This window comes from Podarcis bocagei (genome assembly GCF_964188305.1).
Source record: "Podarcis bocagei genome assembly, chromosome: 8".
NCBI classification, from domain to species: Eukaryota; Metazoa; Chordata; class Lepidosauria; order Squamata; family Lacertidae; genus Podarcis; species Podarcis bocagei.
Genome location: NC_138133.1, coordinates 41,376,582 through 41,396,767, shown reverse-complemented (window position 1 = coordinate 41,396,767; position 20,186 = coordinate 41,376,582). Strand labels below are relative to the sequence as shown.

The following is a 20,186-nucleotide window of genomic DNA, read 5'->3' as shown; positions in this document are numbered from 1 at the left end:
TGGGCAGGGAAAGGGAGGCACGCTTGGCACGTACGCCCAAGTAGGCGCGCCCGCCCACTTCTTTCGGAGGAGGAAGGCGCGCGTGGGTGACCCGGATGCAAAACTGCGCCTCGTTTCCTGAGAGCGGGACGGTAGAAAAACTCAACTTTGGCGGGTGAGGAAGGTGGCTGCGCAGCGGGGCCGCTCGCGGGGTCTGACGTTCGGGGCGGAGAGGCGGCGGCGGCGTCCTCGTGGCCGGGCAGAGTTAGGCGTGCTGTGCCGGGCGTAAGTTTGGGCCTACGCCGTCGCCGCCTCCTCGCACCGTTTCGTTTTTCTGAGGCCTTAAAGGAGAAACGGTCGGTGGTGGGGGAGGGGAAGAGTTGTGGCTATTTGAATAATAATAACGGGCCTCTCTCTCGCCTCTCCCTTCGTCCTGGTGTGTGAGAGGCCTCTGGAATCGGGGGCGGGAGGTTTCCACGCAATGGGACCCGCGAAGCCTGTAAGCCGCTGGGCCCGACAGCCCTGCGTTGCGGGGCCCGTAGTTTTTGCTCGCGCTCACAATGCGCTCCGGAGCTGCGGTTTCAAATCCTCGGTTCAAAGCGAAGTGAAGGGCTGCTTAATTCTGCTTTGGCCTGGTTCCCAGGAAACTTAGGCAGTCTTCAGTCTGAACGTGATTTTTGCTGGGAGTCATCTCCTTGAGCACAGCGGGCCGGCCCCTCCCTTTCTCGAGTAGGCGTGTATGGCATTGTTTGGGGGGTGGAGGTGGTCGTTCCCTTTAATGGCAAACTCAACTGAGGGGCGCTCGCGGGATTGTAGACAAAACGGACCACCGAAACAAAAAGAGATGAGCAGCCTCAGAGAAAACCCAAGTTTGCAGGCATACAAAAATTATTAAATAGAGGAGTTTGTGTGGAAGTTATGGTCAACCTCACGGCCCCCTCCCCCAGCTGCCCAGTGGTCACATGATACTAGGTGGGGGACACAGTAATGGAATAGACCATATTGGAACATAGCATAATACACAAGAGAGCATAATAATCCATATTGCTAAACAGCTTGTTTGTCTTTAGGAGAATGGCAAAGGGCTTTGTGGGAAGAAGTTTGGATTGCTGAGATAGATGCTTTAAGTAGATTTTCCATGAACTATTTGTTTTCTCATGGAAAAGGTAAATGCCACCTTGAGTCTCCTTTAAACAAAGAGGCTCAATATAAAATGATTTTTCTTTTTTTAAAAAAAGATTTAAACATCTTGGGATTCAAAATCAAGTTAGGCTGAATATGAGCACATTTTAGCATACCAATTTTAAACATAACAAGAACTTCATTTACTTCATTTAGCATGCAGTGTAAAACCATGACAACATCCGGTTTATCATGTTAATACAGTATCAATTATAACTGAGATTGGGGGTCTGAAGTTTTGTCTTACAACAGAAAAAATATAACTTTCTGTTTGCAGATATTTATAACACAATAATATTTGTTGGCAGCATGGCTGAGTTACTAGACAGCGGAAAGAAAAAAAGAAAGAAATTTGAAGAAGCTGATAGCGCAACTGCGAAAGACTCACAGGCTGATTCCTCTATCATAGCAAATGATGGTAAAACTTCTAGTACATGTGATGAAGATAAGGGAGATGGGAGTGATCTTGATGACAAAAGACTGAAAAAGATGAAATTTGAATCTGAATCTGGAGAGGTTCCTGCAGATAAAATGGTGAGTGTTTCAAACAACAATTTTGAAGCCTTTTTCTCTTTTAAGCATTTGTGCACTGTAGGCAGAAAATGTCTGTTTAGTTGCAACACACATTGATCAAGGTCATCAACTTTATATACTGATTGAGCTAAGGAATTTTTCTTCCATACCAACATGACTATCTTTCCACAGGCTAGTGTTACTGACACAGCCAGTTTGGGGGTTCCAGAAGCTGGAAAGAACTTGCTTGAAGAAGCAAAGAGAGATGCTTCCCCAGACCTAGAGATAAAGCCTGCTGTCACGGTGGAAGAAAATAAAGCAACAATAAATAAAGAACATTGTGACACTACTGAAAAGGGAGATGCCAGTGCTGTGGACAGCAGGAGAGCAAGAAAAAGAAGAGGGGATTCTGATCTTGACCAAAGCCCAACAAAGAAAAGAGTAAGTGTTTCCATAGCAGTTCAGTCTTTATTCTTGAACTGTAGCAGCACTAAGAGGGGGGGGGGGGAATAGCTAGTCTTTATTTCCTTAATCGAGGAATGTGTTTCCTTATTCCTCTGGATGTTTTTGGACTACAGTTTCCATAGTCCCTTATTGGCTATGCTTGGGGCTGAAGGGAGTTGGAGTCCAACAACATCTAATGGGTCACAGGTTTCCTACAGACTTCGTCTTTGTTTGCATTCATGTGTCATGACAAAACATAGTCAAATGGCTCCTGCTTGGCTCTTCCTTGTACAAGAAACAAATTGTGACTCCCGACTTAGCATTACATCTGAGCTGACTATCTTATTCTTGCTTTATGGATTGCATGTGAAGCTTGATAGGTTGTAATGCTAAACAAGGGTTAATAATTCTTTGATCACACGGATGGAGAGTAAAGCAGGAGCAATCTTTATGTTCACAATAAATGATTAAATTTGTCTTAATGGCATGCAGACTGAACATATGGATGATCTCCTGTTAAGACTGCTTGCTTGCATGATTGGACTTGCAGTTTCTCTTCTTGGTTCTCCAGCTGGGTATCTACAAGTTCTAAAACAGATTTTGGGAAGGTTCCTCCAACCCTCGGGAGCAGATTTTGAGAGCGCACCCAGCAGGAAGTGGGTGAAAGGAAAAGTTGCACTGCATAGGTCAACTCCTGCTTGTGCTACATTGGATCTCGCCCTATGTGATGTTTAATCTTAGGAATTTTGTATGAAACAGTAATTTTATATGTTTATTCCTAAAAAAAATTCCTTCTGGGTGGGGTAGGAAGCTGGAAAAAGCTGGACAGAGTTCAAGGTAATCTAATTAGTTGCATGAGACATGCTATTATTTTTATAGTGCTATTAACTTTCCAAGGTTATTTAAGTTACAGTATTTCTAAGGTTTTTAAAGTACAATAATTTGTTGATCATCTAGTAACGTTCTTATTTACCAAGTGATTTCATTTTAGATTTCTACATCAAAACCAGATACTCTACCTACAAATCAGTGGTGGTGGTGTTTTATGTTAAGTTTGTGTAAAGCTTTTTTTTTGTACTGTTCATAGTGCATAATGTGCTGTTCATAGCACATAATGCTACCACTATTAGGGAAGGAATAGGAGTAGGAAGTTAGAAATGTAGGTTGTGAAGATGGTAGAGTCATCAGATTTTGGATCCAGAGCTGCTGTGTGCTTTAAGTAGCAAATGAATGCATATAAAGCCTCATATTTTTCACTTTATCTTTTATTTGATGTTCTTGTGCAGCATACTGAAACTGTAGCAGCACATTATAATAAGCTTGAAGAAGTTGGATTGGAACAGCGTAGTATGAGTCGCATTTTCTATCTTCGGAATTTTAACAACTGGATAAAGAGTGTGCTCATTGGTATGGCTATATATTTTGAAATATATATACTTCTAGTGTATTTATATTTTCAGATGCTACTTTGTTGGGATCAGATCTTGCACTTGATTTTTGAATCCCAAATATGAAACCTAATATCTAAAGCAAAAGAACCACTATAATGTTCACATGTTTACTCTGTACAGTGCTCCTTAATGTAATACTAATTTATTGTTTGAGTGATTTGAGTGAATTCTATGATTGAGTGTTGGACTAGGGCCTGGAGTTTACAGGATGATAATGAGCTAGCCACTTTCTCTAAGCTAAACCTGCCTCACAGTGTTTTTAGGATAAAATGAGGAAGCGAACCATGGCTGTCACCTTGAGACAGCATATGAATGTAGTAATAAATAAAATAATTACACTATATTTAGATATGTATTTCCTACATCTATCGGAGTCTCTGGCTCTGTTTTAAGTGCTATGAACTTGTAATTGCAAAATTATTGTGAGCTAAACTACAATATTTTTTCTTTAAGAGATAACAAAAAATAGATGCCAAACCTATACATTTACCTGGGAATAATTTCCAGTGAATTCAGCAGAACTTATTTCTGAATAGGCATGCATAGGATAGTATTGTAAATGCTTTTTCCATGCTTACATTTTAAATTTATCTCAAACAAATTAATTTTCTTTGCTTTTAGTGGAGTGCAACTTTTTGTTTAAGTTACTCATGAGATGATAAAACTACCAGAATTACAAAACGAAATGCACAATAGATGTATTTTTTTATGCATGCTAAAGATTTTATGTGTCTTTTCTTTCCTAGGTGAATTCCTTGAGAGGGTGCGGCAGAGAAAGCAAAGCATTGCAGTTTTAGACTTGGGATGTGGCAAAGGTGGGGACTTGCTAAAATGGAGAAAAGGCAGAATTAGTAGGCTTGTATGTACAGGTAAGAAGGCAAATTTGATATGAACAATGTACCTTGGGTTTATTATTCATAAAACTCAATTTTTAGCAACTAAAAAATCACATTGGAAGTCAAATTTCTTCCGGTATATGGGTACCTCCATAGAAGAGTCCTGCTGCTTGCCTGAACCTACCAGCCTTGCCATGGTAAGGAGACATGGAACAGAGACTTCATGGATTATCTTAGGGTTTGGCAGTTTCATTTTGTTCTGTATCTTCGGAGGAACTTGATTTAAACACTGAATCACTTAATATTTGGAAATGCATAAACTGTTACTTCAGTTCCAACTATTTAGCAAAACTGGTCTGCAATGCCATCAGCCAGTCTTTGCCAACCTGTTGCTCTACAAATATTATATATGCATTTTCAATTAGGTCTAACCAGCAGAGGATGATGGAAATTGTAGTTCAATAGCAAATGGAGGGCCACATGTTCAGCATTGCTGCCATATATGGTATATGATATACCATATCTCATCTGCTTACATTGAAAAACTCTGCAATTGTCTTTAATTTAGCTGTTAGCATTCCAGTACTGTATTTTCATAGCAAGTTACAAAAAAAGTTATACAGAAACAATAACAAACAGAATGTCCCCTCCATCCCTTACCAATTTGCTATGTCTCTATGCTAGATACACATTCCAGGGCTTGACCTTTGGAAGTTGCTATTTCATTTAATATGATTGCAGCTTGAATTCTTCATTGTTTCAGCTTGAGCTTCTTGTCCTTTTTAAGTTCAGGTATTTTACAATTACTATATCCTGTCGTATGGCAAGCACTATTTTTTAGTCAAAAATCACTCTGCAAATTACTTAATTGAGATGGTTCCTGGGGTTGTCTCCAGATTTAATGTAAAAGCAAACTATTTATCTGTGAAGGCATTTACTCTAGCTTGCTGAGAGTTCTTGAACTCTGAAATACGAGGTTGCAGTGTTAAGAGTAGTTTTCATGTCTTTTGTTCAGATATTGTTGTTTGTTGCTTTCAGGAATACTTTTCTGCAGCTATTCAAAAGTCTAAATTAGGGTTTTCCAAGGCTGTCACCCCTTATATATGTATTCACTGCCTGCTTAGTATAGCTGAAATTATTACTGCCTTTAGCTCACTAACAATAAATGACAAAAAGCAATCCCAGTATTGACCTAGAGATGGCAGCACAGCCTTCTTTTTGTTTTCCAAAACATATGTAAATAGTTGTGTTAGGTAAGCATTCTTAAAAAGTTTTTTACGGTCAGAATAAAATTACTGATAGTCATTTTCTTCACAGCATTAAGAATTCAAATTAAAAGTTGTCATGTTACAAAAAAGTAGTGTACTAAATCAATTTTTTAAAAATTAAAAACTTTGAGTTAAGCCAAGAATGTGACACAGCATTAGTTTTGAGAAAAACACACACCTCTTCCTAATGTAAATATTTAATATTAAATTATGAAATCTTTTTGCATATAAGGTGCAAATGCTTTTCTTTGTTTCTTAAGTGTTTAGGTTACGTGCAATGATTTTTAGCATACCCTATGCAGATCTCCGAGTAGTTGTGATAAGCAGTTGCCAAATAAAATACTTTTAGCCTTCAATTATATACTTGCCTTCTCCTGCTTTACAGCTTTCTGAAGAGTTTTTTGATTATGCATTTTTTAAAAATAGATATTGCTGATGTTTCCGTACAACAGTGTGAATCGCGGTACTATGATATGAAAAACCGTGGTCGTCAAAATGAAAGAATATTTAGTGCAGAATTTATAACTGCTGACAGCACAAAGGTATAGTTATTCCATGCTTTTTAAAATTACTTGTAATTTCTTTGATATAAAAATAAATGGGTGTCTAAAATGTAAATGAAGGGAAAGGTTAGAAAACAAATGTGTAGAAGTAAACCAGCCATTGCATTATTTTCTACATGATTGCATAGTTAAAGACAAGATCTGCATGAAAATACTACTTCTTTGATCGGGTCACTTTATCAGGAACTCTAAATAAGTTAATGTAACTATTCTTGTATGTGCTGTAGTGCAGATTTTTGCCTAAAAATAATTTATCTCCAATATTGGTGTTTCCTTTCAAACAAGAAATATTTTTAGTTTTAGTTTTTAGTTCCTAACATTGGAGATAGGAAAATATAATGGGTTATGGTGATTGAACTTGCAGGTTGTCAGTTGAAAAGAGCAGAAAAATAATTAGAAGACTTTAGGTTTGTGCCTCCTAGGTTAAAAAAACTGTGTTTTTGTGATAAGCATACTGGAACAATGCAATTGTTTTCCTGTCCCATTTTTTTCTCTGACAGCAAAAATAAACAATTCTCTTCTGTTTGTCTTAGGAACTTCTCTCTAAAAAGTACAATGATCGAAACATCCACTTTGACATTTGCAGTTGTCAATTTGTGTATCATTATTCTTTTGAGACATATGAACAAGCTGATATGATGCTTAGAAATGCCTGTGAAAGACTTTGCCATGGAGGATACTTTATTGGCACAACTCCAGATAGCTATGAACTTGTGTAAGTGTGTATGAATGATCTTTTTAGGTAATAATTGAGGGTGGATACTTTTTAGACTTCGTGCAGAATATGTACACTAATGAAGAACTAATGTACTGATACATTAGAATTGCACAGTCACCCACCTTATACACCTGCAAGTGTTTGTTAGGTCTCTTGACTGCAGTTTTTCCACACTTTCCATCCCACACCTGCCTCAAAATACAAGAGTTAGTACATGAAAAGGAATAAACTTTCTCCATAGGTTTTGCCAGACTGTAGCCACAAAGAAAGTCTGGCACCCTCAAGAAAATTCCAGGCCCTCTCCTTGAATTTCCATCTTTTGTCTGCAATAAGTCTGGAGATTTTATTCTACTATCTAATAATTCACTTGGTTTTTGCCAGCAAATGCAAAGGCCCCTGACTATCTAGTCCAAATATATGCAATTTAGCTAGATGTGCATTCTGGCAGGCAGGGCAGAGTATCTTGGTCTGCCATAAATATTGGAAGTATTATCATAAGTCAGCTGAAGGAGGCCAGCAACCTCACCAGTGCAGTTGAAAGCAAGATTATCTGACTGGCCCAAATATTTGGTTAATCTTTTTTCTACTTATTTAAATTCATGAAAATGAATTAGGGAGATATATTACTGAAGTTACTTGATATATGGGAAGTTAATATATTATTGCTCTAAATAGTCCTGGGATAGGATTTTATCATTGTTTTACTGCATCTGACTTCATTAGTGAGGTTAGAGATATGTAAACAGGCCCATACTGTTGTGTTATGTTAGTTAGACGGTTGTGTGGGTTTTTAATTCCTTGTCTTTTTTTATGCTGTCATAGAAAGCGCCTTGAAGCTTCAGAAACAGACTCTTTTGGGAATGAAATATACACAGTGAAGTTTCAGAAGAAAGGAGATTACCCCTTGTTTGGCTGCAAGTATGATTTTAACCTGGAAGGGGTGGTTAATGTGCCAGAGTTCCTGGCCTATTTTCCATTGCTGGTGGAGTAAGTTTTTATGTTTTACCTTTTAGTGTGTGTGTGTGTGTGTGTGTGTGTGTGTGTGTGTGTGTGTGTAAAAATGAAAAATGGTTGCTAGAGGAGTGCTATGTCAGCTTTTAGCCACTTGAGCTAAAATGTGGTAATTTGAAGGTTGGTCCATCATATCCTAGATATTTGAACAAAATCTGACATGCCCTCCCTTTTAACCGCCTTCCTTTTTCTTGGCATCTTGTTAAAGCCAGGATACTTGGTTCTACAGGGCCATGGTATCCAGTTTTCTCTTCTATACTGCATAGCTGTTTTGCCAGGGTTCCTCTTCTCCCCTGCTTATTATTTCCACTATAGTGGCTGTTTTCTGGTCTTTACCAAGGCCCTCCTGAACCTACTACAAGTGTATCCATAGCTTGGATACATTGCCACAGTCCACATTGTACTGCAAAGACATGACCTATATAAGTATGCATTGGTGCCAATGCCTAAGCATTTCATAACTAACTTATAATATTGAATATCTAACCCCCTGAGCTGCACTTTCAGGGTGTGGTTGCTGTTATAGTTGGGCATCAGGTGTATGCATGCTGTACTGTGTATGTATATATGATAATACGTATTTTAAATGTACAGTACTGTTACTAGTTTTTTTTAAAAAAAACATGTTCACATTAAGTAGTGGTGAATTTAGATGAGTTGCAATGTTTCTTGTGATCTTGTCATTGTGACACAGAAGTAGTTTTTGGAAATTTGAATGATGCTTTGATGATCACTCATAATTTGTGTTTTGTGCTTATTAAGCATTTATATTTCTAACAAAAGTTATTTTTCCTAGAATGGCCAAGAAGTATGGCATGAAACTAGTCTACAAAAAGACTTTCCGGGAGTTTTACGAAGAAAAGGTTAAGAATGAAGAACATAAAATTCTTTTGCAGCAAATGCTGGCATTGGAGGTTAGTTTTCAAATGCACATAGACAGATTTTTCTAATTGTCAGCCTTGTCAATTGTTGCGTTGCTTTTTGAGAAACACTGTGCAGTAATTCTAAGACAAGTTAATTTATATGTTTAGGTAGGCTATACTAGTTATCCATCTTACATTGCATTTGAATGGGATTGTGTTAGGTATGCTTTATTTCATGTACCCTGATATCTTGGTGTGTTCTGTCAATGTACAATCAGTGTGCAGATAATTACACTGCAGTTACATTTCTCATTTATTATAAACATGCTCACTTGGAAGTGTCCTTTTGATAATCTGTAGAACATAATTCTAAGTTGATGTACTGTACTTTGAATTCCTCCATTTCAAAACTTTCGGCTCATTGTAGTGCTAATGGCCTACTTCTGCAATAAATAACAATAATTAAATCATGATCATTAGAAATCTAAAGGAGCTTGTATTGATACAAGTGTCAGGCATGTTTAGCTTGGAAAAGAGAAGACTAAGAGATTATATGATAACTATCTTCAGTTTTCGATTATATGATAACTATCTTCAGTTTTCGAACGTCTTGGAAATCGAATGGTTCGGTTTTTGAACACAAAAAACCCAGAAGTAAATGCTTCTGTTTTCAAACGCACCTTGGAAGTTGAGCAGCTTCCACTGAGGTACCACTGTATTTTTCTCAATTTTCTCTTTAAATTTGCAAACTGCCCTTTGTGTTTTGGTTTTCGAATGTTTCGGAAGTCAAATGGTCTTCCAGAACAGATTACATTCGAAAATCGAGGTTTCACTGTATCTAAATGGAAGATGGAGAAAGCTTGTTTTCTACTGCTCTGGTGGGTAGGACCAGAACCAATGGATTCAAATTACAAGAAAGAAAATTTCTGACTAAACATTAGGAAGAACACTCTAGTAGAATGAGCTCCCAAGGTTTTTAAACAGAGGTTGGATGGCCATCCATCAGGGATCCTTTCGCTGTGAACTAGATGATTTGTATGAATCTGTGTCTTACACATCCCAGGCTGTGGTCTGAGGAAACTCCTTTCGGAAGCTAAGCAGGTCTGGATCTGGCCATTGCATGGAGCGTGCTTAGGAGCACAAGGTGAACCCCTATGAGTTTCATCATACAAGAAACCAGAGCTATAAATGTGGAATGCAAGGTGACAGAGTTGGTGACACAGGATACATTTTTCATTGGGTCAACTACTAAATAGTATTTGGGGGCTTACAGTTGGAGCTATTTTGACTGGGTATAATTACCTCATTTCTTTGTCACTGTTAGCTCAAGGGCATAGTAGGCATCAGTACAGACAATTTGTGTCTGAATTTTCATTTGGGCAGGTACACAACAGTATTTTTTAGTTTGCCAGCCCTTGGCTTTATTTGCAGTAATTCTGTATAATCTGTTTTTTTTCAGAAATACCCTGCTGATGAAAGTTCCAGGCTGGTCTCAAATAAAAAAGAGGACTATGAACATGCAGAAATGCTTAAGAATGGTGGGAAAGCCAAGTTACCCCTTGTAAGTATCAAGTATCCAGTCTCTGGAGCAGATCAGGCTGCTTGCAGCCCACTCTTTGCCTTCTGTGTCTCAACACTTGGCAAAGCTTATGCATGTTGGGTTGGTTCCATGGAACTGAAAAACTCAGGATAGTGCCCTGAAAACTCATTGGTGGCCATGTGCTAAGTGGAAAACAGCATACCTTCCTGATAGCGCCATTGTGAAGCAAGAAGTAGTGACAAATGCTGGCCACCAATGGTGCTGGTGGATTTCTGTTCTTTTGTTTCTGCAGAATTATGAAACTTCTATTGCCATTCTAATGCGCTTGAGTACTAGTCTCTCTGGGCATTGGAGCAGCTGCAGGGAGGCCTGTGCAGGAAGTGGCTTCTCATTGTTTCTTTGAAAGTTTTCAGCCTTGAAAGGAGAAGGAAATGTGCTGTATTCCCTTTTGTTTGGCATCTGAACTTTGGCAATTACAACAGACTTATTTCTGAAGAGATAGTCCATAGTCATAATCTATGGTGCTCAAAATCTTATAGTATCAGCTTTGCAATTTAATCTATAAAAGCTATTAACATATAACTGTACTAGACAGCCTGCCCACCACATACTAATGCAAGTCATTTGCATCCTTAAAATAAAAGAGAAACTGCTTGATTACAAAAACTCATGTGTCTCCTTCCCTGAATGTGCAATCAGGCATAGCTAAGTACATAATAAACCCACCCCTTTACAGTGAGATACTTCAACTCACTGGTTGATCACCTTCTAAATGTGCTAACAGATCTTTCCCTTTCAATGAGAATACTGAAGTACAGTGGTGCATGTTTTGGCCCTCTGAAATCTGAAACTATTATTGATATCTGAAGCATTAAAATATTGCAGCAGGAAGGAACAGTTTGTCCCTGGAGAGAGAGAGAGAGAGAGAGAGAGAGAGAGAGAGAGAGAGAGAGAGAGAGAGATTCCTGCTAATTGCTTAAAATGTATACAATAATTTGCTGTCTCTAAATGTGACATTTTCTTTCTTTCAAGGGAACCCTGAGTAAATCTGAATGGGAGGCAACAAGTACGTACTATAACTGATGTTTAAATATTACTATAATAGTTCAGTATTGTATTTTATTCCCCCAAACCTGTTCTATACCTGTCAGGCTAGTTTGTTTTTAAAATGTAAGAATTTCTCCAGCAGGAACTTTTTATGAGGGTATCTGCTAAGCACAGAGTTTTCAGGAAAAACGGGCGATACATAGCTGCTATGTAAAAATGCCTCTAGATCACAACTTCATTCAGCTCAAGTACATCACAAAGTAAATGTAGTAGCAAAATTGGTAGCTAACCAAGATTTGTTCTTGGCTGTAGAGCTTGTGGTAAGCGAGGCTAGAGTTTAACCACAAGCCCCAGTTCAGATGACATGGTAAGCCAAATGTTGGTTTAGCTGCTATCGGAGCACAAAGGACCAGACAGGTGTTGGAGTGACTACAACTTCCTCTCTGGGAATCTGCAGTTTGGTGATTTGGCTTACCATGGTGTGTGAACCAGGCCAATATTTTTTCTGTTAGGTATAGCCAGACAGCTTTGGTGCTATAATTTTTTGGCTTGCCTTTTGGTTTTGGAGGCTCATAATAGCTGTCAGAGCTCTTATAAACAGAGCTGTTCCCTGTGTCTGGCCAAATACCGAACCAAATTGGGTTGACCCAGAATTTGGCTGGATCACGTTTGGGGCAGGCCCAAATCACTCTGAGTTGGATCAGGTTCACCTAAAGTGAAGTGGTCTTGGCAGTAAGGAGAGAGACGGGAGAAGGAGAACTGCAGGCATCCTGCATGTGTCTTCTTTCCCCCTCCCAACTGAATGTTTAATTAGGATTTAAACCCCCGCCCAACCACCTGAATGTGCAAGGCCCTTGCATCAGTTGATGGCCTGTATCTGAGTGAGGTTGGTGGAATGGGTCAGATTGGGAGCAATCCAAAGCCCAGGAGCACCACTAGAACTCAAGGCCCTAGCACCAGTGGCCTCAGATTGGCAACCCTTGCTCTAAGCTCTATTAGATGCTTATATGTTGTCAGATTTGGTTGTTTATGAACAGAAATCTTTGAAACAGGAGAAGGTTAATGCTTTCTTTTTCATTTTTTTCCAGGTATATATTTGATTTTTGCCTTTGAAAAGCAGCAGTAAAAGAAGGCCACAAAAACACAATTGAAGTGATCTAGCATCCAAAGTGACAGCAATTTTATATTTTTATGTTTAAAAGTGTGCAGGACACAACCAAATTGGGCAAGCTTACCTATGGTTTATGGTTGACTGTCTGTGACAGATGGAATTTTGTTTTGTGTGTCTGTCTATACACATATACACACACAATATGATTTTTTGTTTGGGGGGATAATTGGGTTCTTACTTTTAACAAAGGATACATTTCCTGAAATACTTAGTTTGCGTTCAGATGCATTGGTTCATTACTGACTGCTTATAAACTTACAGCATGACAGTGATCACAGGATGAAGAAATTATAATGTAGCTTCCATCCAGATGGTAATCCAGCTGTTTCCATATTCTTTCAATACCTTGACAAGCCAAGGTAGTAAGGGTCTTGGTAATTTATCGCAGATAATAAGCTCTACATGCTGTTTAAGCTGCCCCCAAGTTTTGAAGTGTTCATCATGCAACAAGTGTTTATTTGAAATCGCCTGTTGTTCTGCTTCACAAAGTTGCAGACAAGCAAATTTGTAAATGTCAGCTGAATTCAGAACCACTGCACTCCATGGAAAAATAGCTGCCCCCATTCCAGAGCTATGTAACTGGGTGTCTCCTTTTAGAGGAGAAACCTTTGTCAACCAGTTTAAGTGAATGACGATGTGCTTGCATGCATGTGAGCTCTGTGCATCAGAATGCCAGACATCATTCATTGGTTGGGCTTTTTATCGCCACTCCACAGTGCAGTATTTTCAGTGTTAAATAATTGTGGTTGATGTGTCAGATGGGGAAGTATTTGGAGGAACACGAATTTTGTTGTTTGTGCTCATTGGTGTGTAATTTTTCATAGTATGTGATCAAGATTAAATAGAATTCTGTTCTGTACAAGTGATATGTGTCTGAGTTTTGTTTCCTTATTACATGACTGTTTATGCAGAATGGTCCAAAGAACTGAATGTGCAAGTAGCAAAACAGTCACTAAAATAACCCTTTGTCACCAAGAACTTTTGCAAACTAGCTGAGCTTTGGAAAGCAGCATAGAAACACAGTAGAATAAAGTTAATTACATAGGGTGAAATTAAACATTACTGTGAGTCATTTTAGTGAATCTTTGAACAGGAGATCCTTCAAATATTTAGAAGTAAGCTGCACATCAGAACTTTGCATGTCATGATTGTCCTTTGTGCATGTTTGTATCTTGCTGTGTGTGACACAATACATAACTCTACATATATATGGTAAAACATATGTTTGTGTTCATTGAACATGAGGGATATGTGTAAGGAGTTGTTAATTGAATATTGCCCATAAGATTTAGGCTATATAAACTCATGTCGAGACATATATCCTAAGGAAGCCTAATCAGAGCCCTGCAAAAGCATCCAGTCTTTTCAGTGAAAGCAAAAATCTTTTGTTAAACAAGAACATGAAAGACTAAAGGAATTATGGTAGGAAGCACTTTGCAAAGGCAGAAATCAAGAGAGCCTAGAAGGTAACAGACCTCTATCAGATTGAGTGAGGACTGCAAGAAGCAGCCACAGTCCTGTAGATCACAGGAATACGCCTTTTATACCACCTGATTGTTTTAGATATAGATGTTAGGGATTGAACCTGGACAACTCTGTGGCCTCTGAACTTTGATTAAACTCCACTGTTGGAGGTTAGCCCCACCATCACTTGGTTTACAATGTGTATTTTCACCAATTGCCGGTATTTTCTAGAGATCCCTCCTGAGCACATGAAATAAAGGAGACACAGCTGTAACATGTAATTTCAATTATTCTCTGGTAGTTATTGTAAATTGCTCGCTGAAAATATCCTGAAAACAGTGAAGGGGAAGCTACTCCCCAAGAAAGTTTGAGCTTTAAAAATGGGCAATTGTTAAATGATTTTTCAAATATTTCCACAGCTTTATCCAAAATAACACATGTTGGAGAATAACCTTTGGCCAGGAGTATTAACACATTTGATATACTTCTGACCAGAGGTGTTCCTTGTACCCTTGGCAAGGAGCTGTATCTGCTCCCCTTCTCCGCCCAGAAAAAAATTGCTTTGCTGCAATAGCCACATTAGAAATTACTACATTTTACGTGACCCAAGTACAGTGGTACTTCTAGTTGCATTCCGCTCTTGTTACGGACTTTCAGCTTATGAACGCGGCAAACCTGGAAGTGTTTACTTCCAGGTTCGCCACATGCAGAAGGGTTCTCTGTGCTTCATGCATGCGCAAAAGTGCTCGATTGCGCCGCACACATGCATGGAAGAGGCACTCTAGTTGCGGACTTTTCGGGGTACGAGCGGCACCCCAAAACGGATTAAGTCTGCAACTAGAGGTAACACTACTTGAAGGATCTGGAGTGAGGGCAAGGAGGAAGGGCAAACAAATGTGCACACCTTTCACAGTGCAACAACAGGAAGCTGCTTCTGTGTTTGATCTTGCCACAACTACGGCACCACATTACACACATAAACCTTTCTTAATTGTTTTCTACTTCGTTTGATCTACACAGGCTAATTATACACATGCAGCTATAGTAACCATTGATTTGTGGGAATGAGAGAACTTTTGGGTGGGGAATGGCTGTCTTGCTGTTAGAAAATCTGGCACCGGCCTTTTTCTTCAGTGTTGGCCCAGGGCAGAAATCTGTCTCTATCTCTCACACACCTTGTTCCCACATTTATTTTTCATGCATTTAGATGCATATGAAAACATTTCTATGCCTGTAGCATCTCTGTTGCTTAAAGAACAGAAATCTTACACTCCCTGTAACCTTGTTTGACCACTCATGCTTTAAATTCACACTTTTATGTAGCTAAAATTTACTGGGCCATTTTGGATTATTAAAGGTCATAATCCATATGTTTGTGTGAAGCTGGTATATTGGTACCACCTCTGTTGTCTGCTTGGATAAAACTTGTCTGAGTGGCTGGTTGGATTTCAGTTCTCTCTGTCTGCTACCCCCTGCCTTTATTCCCCATTGGTTATTTAAGTTATGTAGTCTTGAGAGGGTCAAGATGGCTGAACACTGCTGAGGCCCACCAGTCACAAAATGGTGCAGTGAAATAGTGAGCACAAAATGGTAGCAGGTGGAAGCAGAGTTTGGCATAATCAGCTGGCAATGACTGAAATGATTTTCCACTGTCATCTAATCCATCTTTGGAAATTGTTAAAATTCTTGCCAGAACACTTTCCTTGTGTCAAGGAGTGCCATAGTTTTTCTTCATAGGCTGCAGACATTTGTTCTGGACATACTGTGATAATCTCACAATTTTAATCAGAATTTGAGCCTGATTCTTATTTTTCTCCATCTACTTTATATCTCCATCTACTTTATATCTCCTTTATATACTTTATATATACTTTATAAGGGATGTGGGTGGCGCTGTGGGTAAAACCTCAGTGCCTAGGGCTTGCCGATCACATGGTCGGTGGTTTGAATCCCCGGGGCGGGGTGAGCTCCCATCTTTCGGTCCCAGCTCCTGCCCACCTAGCAGTTCGAAAGCACTCCTAAGTGCAAGTAGATAAATAGGTACCGCTTTATAGCAGGAAGGTAAGCGACGTTTCCGTGTGCTGCGCTGGTGCTGGCTCGCCAGAGCAGCTTCGTCACGCTGGCTGCGTGACCCGGAAGTGTCCTCAGACAGCGCTGGCCCCTGGCCTCTTAAGTGAGATGGGCGCACAACCCTAGAGTCGGACACGACTGGCCCGTACCGGCAGGGGTACATTTACCTTTACTTTATATGAAGTGAAAATGGGGTAAGGTACTGTGAATATTGTCCCTGGAAGAAAAGGGCATGGGGGAAGGGGATATCTTGGCCTAGCAACTATACTCTAATACTTCATTGTTTTTATGGTTTCATGGTTTATAACAGGAGGCACAATTGAGGAAATTTGGGGGCATTTTCAGTCAAAAGACCAGGCCTTGAGTCTTTAGGAGCTACTTTTTCCCCAAGCAAAATTTAGAAGGAAAGGGGAAATCTTTCCATGCATGTTCTGCACATTTTGCAATATTTTGCATTTCTTCCTTGATGCTCTTGGAAATTATTTCAAAACGTGGCTCTTTTCCAGGCAGAAATTGAAAGTTAGAGCCCCAAACACTTATGCCAGTTGGGTACAAAATGTGATTTTGGGGCTATCCTTTAAATGTTTCTTCCAAAATACTTGAGAATATTTTGGAGAGAACCTTTAACCCAAGGTCTGGGGGTTATTGCCTATGAATATAAATAAATGCAGAGATTCTGTTATCCTCAAAAGCTTGCCATGACATATCCAATCACAGAGACCTTACCTCATGGCCTACATATCAAAAGTTTCATGCTTTCAAGCAGCAGAGTCCTTTTATGTATGACTTCTGAATCATTCCAGGCAAAGCAAAAGAACATAAACATGAGATTTCTATAGCACCATTCAGGCCTATAGACGAAAAAAGCGTTAAATAGCACTCTTACATTTTGACACGCAATATGATATACCCATTGATTTCTTCCTAAAGAAAGAAGTTTCTAACAGGTATCGGCTGATTACTAATGAGCATTCACGGTTATGCTGCTTTTCAGTTAAAAGGCACTGAAAGTGAACAACTTATTAAAATGCAATAAAAGCAATAGTAAGGCTAATAAGAACAATCAAATTAAATAAATGAACAATATAAATACAACTGAAAGCAGAACAAAAACAACCGCCATGTTGTTGCCATGACTTATCAGCAAAGGGAGGGAGATGCTGTTCTACTACCACCAGCTGTTTGGACCTCCATGCTCCTCCTTGTGCTTGGCTTTTGTGGATGATGTTACTGCCAAGCCAACCTCCATTGCGTGTAAAGAAGGAGGGTGCCTAGATGGGCTTCAGTATGTCCTGCCATGAACCTTATTTAGAACAGAGTCGGGTCAATGGTACCATCGTCATAGAAGAGCATGAGGCATTGTTAACGTCTAGACTGGTAATGACTACTTTCATGTTAAGATTTGTTTATTTTTTAATGCTGATAACTGAAGTCCCATTCACAAATTCCTCACCATGTATTCTTCTGGCCCCACCCCAAACACTGCTGTGCCTGTAGGTTCTTTGCCCTCCTTGCCTCAGCATCTTTGATGACGGGTCTCAAGGGCAGCCTGCACATGCTCAGTTGAATATGTATAGACTCCTCTTTCAGAGGAGAAGCAGAGGTCAGGAGGGAGGAGCCTGTGGGCCCTCCCTCCCCCCTCTGCATGTTTTGTGAAGGGAGCCTGGAGTAGTACTCTGTCACACAAGATTCCTTTCCCGTATTATTACCTCACATATGACTTCACAATGGCTATGTTCTACCCCCACTGGAGGAGGCACTCAACATTCCTTGGTTACTTATTAAACTGAGTTTTTTTTTGTTGGGGCGGGGATCCTCCACCCCCCCCCCATTTAAAATTTGGAAACCTTATACAGACCTTGGTATTTCCTGAGCAAGTTGATGCTTCCCTCTTCTTTCTCAGTGCCCCCATTTTGGATACGTAGCTGTTGCCACTCAGCACCTGAGTTTGCTACTAGAGGGGGTGGTTTAATCATTAGTACTGCCACAGGAGCATAGCCAGTAGCCTGCAAGATAGGCCCATAACATGCTTTGCTGAGCACTCAGGGAGAAATGACAGATATATATATGGTCAATGAAGAATATCATTGCATTGCTATTTCCCTCCATGTTTCTATAACAAAAAAACAAACAAAGGAAAATAAGCTAATTTAGTTCACCCTGACCTAGGGACCTGGGATATTGTATAGGCTAGGGATGGCTCTTTTGGTGCTCTCCAGATGTTGTTTAACTACAGTTCCCATCATCCCTGACCATTAGCCATTCTGTCTGGGAGTGATGGGAGTTGTAGTGCAACAATATCTGGAGGGCAGCCCATTAGCAGAGGAGAGGCAAAGGGTTTCAGAAAAAAAAGTGCTGTCCACTCTTGTGCTCCTGTTCTATTTCTTTGTCTTTTAAAAATCCTAGATGTGGATTACAGTTTGTCTGGATGCCATTTTTAACCCCTTGACAGAGCGAGCAAGCATGTGAGGAATGACAATATAGTATGCTTGGATTATCTGAAGGCTTTGTGTTGATGAAAATCAATCATCCCTGGCTTAGGAGAATGAAATAATCATTTGGCAGCACATCAGCCGTTTGTGATGACATCCAGTGTGTACAAGATGTGAAATCAAAGTCTAGGGATAAGTGGTCCATTTCAACTGTGGGGAAGGTTAAATAGTGAGCTCCCAAAGGACTTTCACATTTTTTTTAAAAAGTGAAAGAAGTTTTTAGTGTAGTGCCAAGATTTGCACACATGAATTATTCAATCCAATCAATTCCTCTTCCTATTGTGAAGTGTTACAAAAGAATCTTGCAAAATTAGGTGAACAGATAATGGGAGGGGGGGAGAGAATCATACTTATATATGCCAAATAATATAAGTGCAATTGATACTGGGCAGCAGAGGCGGTTAGTTGCTTTTAATTTTCTTTTAAAAAAATCATTCCCATTCACTGGTGTAGTAGAGTACTGAGAGTTTTTAGGAGAGCCCTATTCTCACAGAGCTACAGTTCCCAGAATTGTTTAATAATTAGTCCCTCTTCCCAGAATTGGAGCTGGAATAAACTGGAAATGGAATAAAATGCCATGATAATACAGCCACATTTTTGCATTTTTCCATACTTCCGCATCAGTTTGCACTGAAACCAGGAATAATAATAATAATAATAATAATAATAATAATAATAATATTTATTTATTTATTTATACATACGTACATACATACATACATACATACATACCGTGCCCATCTGTCTGGGCTTCCCCAGCCACTCTGGGCGGCTTCCAACAAAATATTAAAATACAGTAATCCATCAAACATTAAAAGCTTCCCTAAACAGGGCTGTCTTCAGATGTTTTCTAAAAGTCTGGTAGTTGTTGTTCTCTTTGACATCTGGTGGGAGGGTTTCCACAGGGCAGGTGCCACCACGAGAAGGCCCTCTGCCTGGTTCCCTGTAACTTGGGTTCTCGCAGTGAGGGAACCGCCAGAAGGCCCTTAGCGTTAGACCTCAGTGTCCTGGCTGAACGATGGGGGTGGAGACGCTCCTTCAGGTATACTGGACTGAGGCCATTTAGGGCTTTAAAGATTAGCACCAACACTTTGAATTGTGCTTTGAAACGTACTGGGAGCCAATGTAGGTCTTTCAAGACCACTGTTATGTGGTCTTGGCAGCTGCTCCCAGTCACCAGTCTAGCTGCCTCATTCTGGATTAGTTGTAGTGTCTGGGCCACCTTCAAAGGTAGCCCCACATAGAGCTCATTGCAGTGGTCCAAGCAAGACATAACTAGAGCATGCACCACTCTGGCAAGGCAGTTTGCAGGCAGGTAGGGTCTCAGCCTGCGTACCAGATGAAGGTGGTAAACAGCTACCCTGGACACAAAATTGACCTGTGCCTCCATGGACAGCTGCGAGTCCAAAATAACTCCCATGCCGGAGACTTCTGGGTTGGCGCCATCGCCGAATGGCGGACTCCCTCCGAGCTCCGGAGGGAGTCTGCTCGGCAGGGGCTGGGTCCTACCGCGCCGGCGACGCGGGGACCCTTAAAAACCACGGGCACGGAGCCCGTGGACATGGGTGACTCGG

At 40.0% G+C, this 20,186-nt stretch overlaps 1 protein-coding gene across 3 annotated transcripts; it reads left to right on the top strand.

Annotated features, from left to right (window-relative positions):
* The first annotated feature begins 18 nt into the window (after positions 1 to 18).
* On the top strand, positions 19 to 13,448 carry RNMT (RNA guanine-7 methyltransferase). 3 transcript variants are annotated; one of them, XM_081205632.1, is made up of 12 exons: positions 19 to 154; positions 1,439 to 1,695; positions 1,867 to 2,115; positions 3,405 to 3,525; positions 4,316 to 4,438; positions 6,100 to 6,215; positions 6,770 to 6,951; positions 7,777 to 7,941; positions 8,762 to 8,879; positions 10,288 to 10,389; positions 11,401 to 11,434; positions 12,504 to 13,448. In XM_081205632.1, the coding sequence occupies exons 2-12, from the start codon at positions 1,471 to 1,473 to the stop codon at positions 12,539 to 12,541; spliced, it is 1,473 nt and encodes a 490-aa protein (XP_081061758.1). In that variant the 5' UTR covers positions 19 to 154; positions 1,439 to 1,470; the 3' UTR covers positions 12,542 to 13,448. The 3 variants fall into 3 exon arrangements, with proteins under 3 accessions (XP_081061758.1, XP_081061760.1, XP_081061759.1); XM_081205634.1 differs by having other exon boundaries at positions 69 to 154; positions 1,571 to 1,695; XM_081205633.1 differs by having other exon boundaries at positions 127 to 264.
* Positions 13,449 to 20,186: the final 6,738 nt, after the last annotated feature.